At 33.3% G+C, this 9679-nt stretch overlaps 1 protein-coding gene across 1 annotated transcript; it reads left to right on the forward strand.

Annotated features, from left to right (window-relative positions):
- Positions 1–3098: 3098 nt before the first annotated feature.
- On the forward strand, positions 3099–3569 carry LOC136417696 (protein GVQW3-like). Its single transcript, XM_066403517.1, has one exon. The coding sequence runs from the start codon at positions 3099–3101 to the stop codon at positions 3567–3569; it is 471 nt and encodes a 156-aa protein (XP_066259614.1).
- The last annotated feature ends 6110 nt before the right edge of the window (positions 3570–9679 follow it).

Consider the following 9679-nt stretch of genomic DNA (forward strand, 5'->3'; position numbering starts at 1 on the left):
AACATGAAATAATTTCTTTGATTCCATATTTCCAGATGATATAAGTTTTAACATTTAAGGTTGCACGGTATCTGATGGATATAAATCAACTAATATGAATTTGAAATCAGTTCAATACAGGTCTCAATCATACAGCATCTTACTGTAAACTGCATAGACACGTACGTGAGATATAGACGAAAGAATAACAAAGCGTATATTGTGAAATTCGAGGAATCACACACGTAATTATAAAATGAATATACCATACATCTATAAGATCGCACACAACCCATGCAGAGTTAAGGCATTACTTACTTAGATTCTAAAGTAATTCGAACTGGCTCAAGTGCAGATTGTGTGATTATAGAAAATTCATCATCATCAGTAGTAGTATCCTCAAGACTGCAATTTGAAATGTATTTATAGAAACAAAAAACAAAGAATTATAGCCAGTTAAAAAAATCACAAACTTTGTACAAACCTTTGAACTTTACATTCAGAAGCCATTTGAGGTTTCATAACTGTCTTAGGCTCTCTTCTGCAACTTCAGATTCTTCTGATAATTCTTCAGGTTCACTAGCCTTTGTTATTGCTTTTGAAAAAGCAGGAACCATTGCAACTGCAGCTCAAGCTTTCAAGACGACAAGTATTCATCCATTTGATTCCAATGTGTTCGTAGAAGCTGACTTTCTTCCATCAGAAGTAGCAGACCAGGATCTACTAGGACAGAAAATTAATCAAGATAATCGAACAATTGACTTTAATCACGACGAAAATGTTAGAGACGATGAAGGTGTACCAGCTATTTTTGAAACTCGTGATGCAGAATCCTACATTTCTTGTTCATCTACTGTCAGACTAACACTACCCTCTACAAATGATACTTAAATGATATTACCTGAAGATATCATTCCTCTTCCTAAAATTAAGATAAGTAGAAAACGTTCAGGTAAATGTTTAAAATCTGTGCTTCTTACATCTTCACGTAACAAAAAACGGATGAAAAAGGAAGCAGAAGAAGAACAAAGACTGACTGCTGAGAAAGAAAAACGTGCAATAGAAAGAAAAAATCGTGCAATGGAACAAAAAGAACTTGCCAAAGAAAGAATACAACGTGCCATATGAACCAGAAAACGTAAGTTAAAACTTTCTGCATTAAACTTAAGAGAGGGAACAAAAGGTAGAAAAAAAAACCAGACATAGCCTCTTCAGAGTCGAATGCAGAATTTTCAGTACACGACAACAGTTCAGATTGCATTTCGTTCAATGAAAAAAGCAGCGATTAAAAAAGAAGACTTGTAAAATTTACCAATAAAATAAGAATTTCTGTGTTTTGTGATGTGTGTTTCATTTTGTGATGTATTGTGATGTATTTGTGATTTATATGGTGTTATAATTATAGGTAAGATTGCAAGTCACTTAAAGAAATTTCATCAAATAGACTTTTTTCTGTTCACATACTTGTATTGGGGCAAAAACTCGTAACGCGAGATTTTAACCCATCGTTTTGAACAAATCCTCGCAATTACATTTTTTAAAAAAATTTAAATGCCTTCTCCGATTGATGCCTGAATATTCAAGCCTGGTATTTCAAGGAGTGATCCGTGATAACCTAATCTGAAGGTCCAACATGAAATTTCATTAAAATTTATTTGTGCTTGTCTCAATGTTTCGCTAAACTGAAGGTTGCGAGAATTTGCTCCCTCCTACTCTAACATTTCAGAGTTACTGTGGACTCTATCCTCACTGCCATTGAAGATCTGCTACACATGCGTCGAAATAATGACCAAGAAGGGGAAGTGGTTTCCAATATCAGTGGACTAGCAACATCATCGAATCAACGAGGGGAACGGAATCGTACTTCCGAAGAAATACAGAAAAACATCATTTCGTAGTTCTAATTCGGAATGTGATTCAAACAAACAACATGACCGACGATAACGACCACGATTAAAAAATATTTTTTAAATCATTGACTTTGTGACATTGAAAACTATTTCTAATAAAGAATCACCAAATAATTGCAGGAATTTTCTTTATTTATTTAAATCTCCTAATACTTTACTGTTATTATAATTAAAAGATTTTTTAATATAAGTTCGCCTATGGTCATTAATGAATTACAAAATGATATTTACTGAACCTCTACAGAGGAAAGACTATTCTCTTGAGGTGTAGAGTAGTTCTAGGTCTTGTTCTAAAATGAGGTTGCTAAGTAGATGCTAACCGTAAAAAAGCGATTGCAGAACTGACCAAAAGTGCGCGAAGAAAATATTTGGTGTTAAAACTGGATCTTTCAGAAAAAAACCATACTTTAAATAAACTATTCAAACCAATTACAACACCACTTAACTTGATTGTTCGTTAACAACAACAACAATAACGAGAACAGATTAAAAGAGAACCACAAGATTTCAAGCAAGATAAACAAGAAAAGTTAAAACGACCTCCAGAAAGTTTCTCATTTTTACCAGTAAGAGAAATAGTGTCCTCAGAGAAGCAAACTGATGACTCATTACATGAAGAAAATGACTCTGATGATAATACTCCTATGTCTAGAGAGGTTCTTGACAAGTATTTCGAACAGTACCCAGAAATAGCAAAAACACTAATTTCTCACTATTTGAAATCTTCACCTAACCTGACAAAGATGCAACATACGTCCCATGATATAATAAAAATTCATCTAAATGGAATTTGGGGGTTTGTGAACTCAATTTTGAAAAGACTACTGGTGACATAATATTTGATCAACATCGATTTCCAGCTTCAGAAGGACTTTATGAGTTTATTTTTTACAAAGAACCCAGAAGTTTTTCTACAAACGGTGAATTAAAATTTTATATTACAAAAAAATAAAAAAAAAAGTAATGTTTATCGAATAGTATGGGGCGCTGACAGAATAGTAAAAGGAAATACTAGATAAAAATACGAGGATCGTTTGATAAGTCAGTAACTTTTTGAGTTTCTCGCGTAATAACTTTAAATGCAACATTATTCACATTAACTGTCATCTGTTAGTAAACTACTGTCAAATTTTGGACAATTAAAAAAAAGTCATTTAGTTTGTGTTTAACAGCCATTGAAAGCAGGTGACCTCGTGAATTTCAACGAAAATGGAAAAAATTGAATTTCGTGTGCTGATCAAGTATTATTTTTTACGTAGAAAAACCATCCTCGAAATCAAGGAAATGCTTGATAAATACTGTGGGAACTCTGCACCATCAATTTCAATGGTTAAGAAGTGGTTTATTGAATTTCGTTGTGATTGTACCAGCACAAGTGACGCAAAACGTTTAGGTCGTCTAAAACAGGTCCTCATGCCAGAAATTGTGGATAAAATTCATGGAACGATATTGGACGATCGAAAAATGAAAGTGCGTGAGGTGGCTGAGGCTGTATTCATCTCAACTGAGCGGGTACATAACATTTTACATGAATATTTGGATATGAAAAAGCTATATGCGCAATGGATGCAGCGATTACTCACACTCGACCATAAGCGCTCCCGTGTGACCATTTCAAGAGTGTTTAGCGATATTCAGCTGCAATTCGAACGAGTTTTTACGCTGTTTTGTAACCGCTGATAAAATGTGGATCGATCACAACACACCCAATACCAAGGGACAATCGAAACAGTGCGTTTCTCCAGGTGAACGTACACCAAAGAAGGCCAAGGTGGGTCTGTCATCCAACAAGTTGATGGCCACAGTTTTTTGGGATGCACGTGGTGTCATTCACATTATTTACCTTGAAAGGTGTTAAATGATCATTGTTGAATATTATTCAGAGATTCGATATTAAATGGAAGCAAAAACGACCGCATTTAGCGAAAAAAGTGCTGTTCCATCAAAACAATGCACGAGTGCATACGTGTGTAGTAGCCATGGCAAAAATCCATAAAGTAGGCTACGAACTGCTACCCCATCAAGCATATTCTCTAAATTTAGCCCTCTGCGACTATTTCCTTTTTCCAAACCTAAAGAAATGGCTGGGCGATAAGAGATTTGGGTCGAATGAAGAGGTCATCGCTGAAACAAACGCCTATTTTGAGGACCTTGATAAAACCTATTATTTGAAAGAGATAAAAAAATTGGAAAAACGCTGACTAAATGTATCGAGCTAAAAGAAGACTATGTTGAGAAATAAAACGTTTTTTGGTCGAAAAAAATATCTTTTATTCAAAAAGTCACTGACTTATTAAACGGCCGTCGTATACATACAGTGTTTTCACTTCAAAACGAACCACCCTAAACTCTTGAATTATCTATTGTTTTAAAATTTCAAAAAATACGTCAATTGAGATGTTGAGGGGGAAACTTTTTGAGCTTATGTTCAATCCTCTATCTTCATCTCCTTGAGCAGGGGGCGACTCACCCCTAAAATCTTCAATGGAATGGGGGTTCGAGTGATACCTTATTTTAAAGGGCATGCAAAGACCTTTTCATCTACGAAGTTTCAGCTCATTTTGTTTAGCCATTCCAAAATGGCAGCTACTTGAATTTTGCGATTTTTACAACGAAAAAATTATTTTATCAAATGTTCAAAATGCGACCTGTTATTTTCGAGACACATACTTTAGATGTGTAATGGTTGTAAGATAATTGTAATTATAAAATAAGTCCTATAAATAATTCGTTTGTCATAGCAACCGTAGTTTTTTAATCAATTTAATTACTATTGGAATGGTTTTCCGCGAACAACTCTCGAAGTGTTAGAAATTGCGACAGACATGTAATTCGAAAAATGTTTGTTTTTGAATTCTGCATCGAACTAAATTAAAATATACGGGGGTCCCAATTTAAAATAAGAAAAATAAAACTCTTTGAAGTTTGAAAAATGTGATGCTAAATTTTGGAAACCCTGTACAATATCGATCATCGAAACTTTTTTAATAAAACTATTAAACCATGCTTAATAAGCATCATGAGTAGTTTCTTTACATAGACATTATCTCTATTTTTTATTATTTTTTCAAGCTAGAGGCGCAAATGTAATTTTTTTCAGTTTTTAATTTTTTTCGCCAGTATTATTTAACCGATCTCAACAAAATTTTAGGAATATGTAGACAATCATAGAAAGCATTTAAATTGTGAAAAAAAATAGGGTGTTCCATTAAAAAAAAAAAGTTCGGTATCGTCACACTTTTTTGGGACACCCTGTATAATTAGAAATATTTTCCTGGAGTACGTCCTAAGACACAGGTAAAGTATACAAAATATCGAAATCCTACTGTCAATGATAACCGAGCTATAGGAGACGGGAGGTGAAGTGCGCCACCCTGTATGTAGATAGACCTAAGCAGTCACAACTTAAAAAAGGAGGTGGCAATTTGGACTTAAGATATAATTTCAAACTTATACAATATGTTTACTGAGATAACGTAAATTTATTAGTAAGCAGATTACGATTATTATTTACATCAAAAGAGGCGGGAAATACATCTCACGATAATGACATTATTATCATCGAAAAACTTAAAGGAGCAAATGTTATATATTAATTATAATGCATTAAAAGAATGTTTGTAATATAGTATACTTTTTTGAACAATGGAATGTTGTATACTACTTTGTATAAAATGATTTCTTGGATTTCCTGAGAGGTCAGCAACATACACCTCTTATCGCTAAATGGTACACCCCTCTCCCGAAGGAGATCTCAAAACATACAGATGCGAGCAAAAAAATAGCGTCACCTATGCGCTTGCAACTTCAAGTAGAATATTTTTCTTCCAGTTGAGATGATTGAAATTATAAATACAACACGTTCTTTGAAAGCTTTTAAGAACTATCTACAAGTAATTTGACGTCGGTCTTTCGTATATTAAAGAAAATATTAAGGAAAGTTAGAAGAAAACACAAAAACAGCTTTATTTGGAAATTAAGGTTCTCTACTTCATACTTTAAATAATTAAATTTACAACAAATAATTATATTTTTTTTTATGTATTTATAAAAATGTACATTCAATATTTGATTGTATGCCCTTTTGCATTTAAAACTTCTTGACAACGATTAGGCATGGAGGCGATCAGTCGTTGACAGTACTCTACAGGAATTCGATACCTTTTTTCTTAAGTGATGGCCCACAAATCTTTTAAATTGGTCGGTTTTAGGGCCTTAACCTGCCGTTTAAGGTATTGCCAAAGGTTTTCGATTGGATTCAGATCTGGGGATTGTGCGGGTCAACTCATAACATTGGTGGAACTTTCGATGAACCAGTTTTTGACAATGTTCGCTGTATGCTTAGGATCGTTGTCCTGTTGATAACCCCATCGAATAGGCATATTGTCCTCAGCATAAGAAGCATGTGGTCCACCATAATTCCCACATATAACTCTTTTGTTAAAATCCCATCGATTTTCATAAGGGGACCAACACCATTCCACGAAAAACATCCCCAGATCTTAATATTTCCACCCTCATGCTTAATTGTCTTTTTCGTGTACTTAGGGTCGTAGGTAGTACCTGGGAATCTCCTAGCTAGTCCAGAATGGTCTGAAGAATAAAGCATAATTTTACTTTTATCGCTCCACAGTATGTTGAGCCATTTTTTCCGATCTTCTCCAGTCCGTTTTAGGTGATCTCGAGCAAATTCTATCCTGTTTTTAAATGATTTTTTTTTAACAAAGGCACTTGACGCGGACTTTTAGCAACTAAATTTTGTTCGCGTAACCTTTTGCGAACTGTTCACGCGCTCACATTCAAATTTATTTCTGTAAGAATCCCTTGAGCACTCATAAATGGATTCCGCTTCGATGTTCTAATTATGATACGATCTGCATTTGGGGTGGTTTTCCTCGTTCTTCCTCTATTTTCTTGTTCCGGAAGATCTTTCATGGCATTTTGAACCATTTTTAAAGAACATCCAATAATTTTCGAAATTGTTCTTAACGAATATCCTTAGTTTTTCAACTTTCGAATTAACCTTCTTTGTGGAGGCGTACAATGCTTGCCGCGACCCATTTTTTATAATAGATACTGAGAAAATTACACCATTAAGTACCGTATATTAGTTCAAAGAATAGTAGAGTACTTACCAAAAAAATGTTAAGAAAATTTCAAAAATTTCGACAAAATTCACTTTACAAACTTCAAGAGTATTTTACAGCAAAAAAACAGTTCAACAGAAATATTTAATTTATAAATTACTCAAAGCTTTTATAAGGATAAAAATTTCTCTGGATATACTTAGAAACCTACCTGGAGCTAATTCAAACGTCAAAACTTCCTTACCTTACTTGGGTTTTTCCTAATTATTAAACAAATGAACGAAAAGTAAGTGACGCTATTTTTTTGCTCGCATCTGTATGTATGTATGTACATATAAGTAAATTCTCATTGAAAGCAGTTTTCTAAGCTACGAACTTTTTGTCTCAAACTTTTCTTTCTGGTATGTACAGGGGCGGTGATATTTAGCGTCTAAATAGTTAGGACACCTTGTATATCTAACTGTTCGTAAATGTGAGTTAGTGAGGATTCAGAGTTTGTTTAGTTAAGTTTATTGTAATCTTGTAGAAATTTTGTAAATTGGCAAAGGCAAATAAATTAAAAAAAGGAAAGTTCAAAGAAGCTGTTATATAATTCAGGAAACTTATTTGAAAACTTACTCTAAAAATGCGTCTGTTCAATTTCTTGTTTTTTTTATTGTTTAATCATTTTGATGTGGTTAATAAATTATCGATTTAGGAATCATTTGTATTTGTCATGGAATGTAATATTCAAATTCATTTTATTCGAAAACGGAACGTTCCATCAATGTGAACCAAGAGTACTTTTTTTTCTGGAAGCGTATGTTGTTTCATAATTTTGCATCAGCAACTAAAAAAATGTTACATTTTTTTTATGTGCTCGATTTTTAATTCCGACACCCCCGATGCAGCACGCCTCTGACGGAATATTTCCATTGGGCCACATCTGGCAATTAAGGCTTAAAAGGTATAAAATCATATCAAATTTCATTAAGTTATCTTGCACCGTTTTGGAAATATTTAAAAATAACCATAATCAGAGTTACCTCTTTAAAGAACCATAGCTCGTTAAGGAAGCATTTTTCGACATGTGTTTATTTAAATTTTGGTGTTATTTTTATTTGTATTCTATTTAATTTATTTCATTTAATTTTTATTATTAATTTCGGGACACCCTGTATAATCATTTTAATATTTTCGATATGGCTGCGCCATCTTACGGCAGAAATATATACTATATAAGTATAACATCTCTACATTACAGTTTCCTTCATCGATCAATAATGAAGTTTGGCCAACGATACACACCGCTTATTTTTCCATTTCACATTAGACAATCAAACCTAACTTTTTGTTAACTGATCTAACGTGATATTTGTTCTTATCATTATGATAAAAAGTTAGTATAACAAACTCGTTTTAAAGACACAATAACTTTTTCATTTTCAGTGGACGACATCGTTGGAACGTGGAAAAAGTTACAATTAGCCAAACTTAAGAAAATGCCATACCGCTGCACATTAAAAACCTCTTATGGACTAACTATTCCCCAAGCCATATTAGCAATTATAACAACCCAAGGGGAACGACGGTTGGTAATTACAAGTGTCGAGGGAACAACGAAATGTACCCTACTTTTTGATAAACTGAATGGATTTACTCCTAATTTACACCAAGGAACCATTCTGTTGGGATATGGGGAGGAAAATAATCATTATATAATTAGTTTTACCACACAAATTTCTTACACCAGTGTTTTAAATGAATTGAACATTTTTTTAAAGCAATAAAATGTTGCAACGTGATTGTAACCACATTTTATGTATGGTACATCTAAAGAGTGTCTTCTGACTTTTTGTATAAAATGTGCACACTAATTATTTAATTTTACTTCAAGGAAATTGCTGATGTTCCAACTCCCTCAAGCAGTGATTCTAGTGGGTCTTCCGACACCAGCACCAGTTCAAACGAAGAAGTGTAAAGTCTCATTTACATAAAACTTAGTGGCATTGGTATTGCAATGCTAATTGTAGTGTAAAAGTTTATACCATAGAAATGATGTACACACTAAAGTTGCAAACTTTTCCCACTACCGATCACTTTTCACTAATTTCATTGTGAATGGTGTGCATTGTTTCTATTGCACAAACTTTTATATTACAGTTAGCATTGCAATACCAATGCCACTAAGTTTTATGTAAATGGGACTTTACATTTAATGTTCTAAGGGTTAATGTTGCAAATCTAGAGGTGAGTATGAAAGAAAGTAGTAAGAGGAAGAAAATCTTTTTTTTATGTTGTTCCAAGAAAATAGAATTTTCCTCCTTATCCATCATAACTACACAGAATATCTGTCACAACAGTCTTTTGTCCATCTTCCTTTCAATCTGTGTCTCAATCAAATATTTCAGTGGATTTATAGGAGTGTTATATCACATTGGGAGTAATTGATATTTGTACTCAGAGTGAAATATGGAAATTCATGATTTTTCCCATCAGTTCTAAACTTATCTGAATCTTTTTAGTAGCATGCATTTAACACTACTTGGTATTTACAGTGTGGTAACTTCAACTGGAATAAATTCGGTATCTATATGGCATTTGATTTTTAGCAAAATCGCTTAAACACGTCAATTTTTATTTCACCCTATACTCTTTTTGATAGTATTCTGATGCTGCAAATGTCAAACCCTTAGCTAGGGTGACAGTTACACTTAAAAGTTT

Source organism: Euwallacea similis, chromosome 2 (assembly GCF_039881205.1).
Source record: "Euwallacea similis isolate ESF13 chromosome 2, ESF131.1, whole genome shotgun sequence".
NCBI classification, from domain to species: Eukaryota; Metazoa; Arthropoda; class Insecta; order Coleoptera; family Curculionidae; genus Euwallacea; species Euwallacea similis.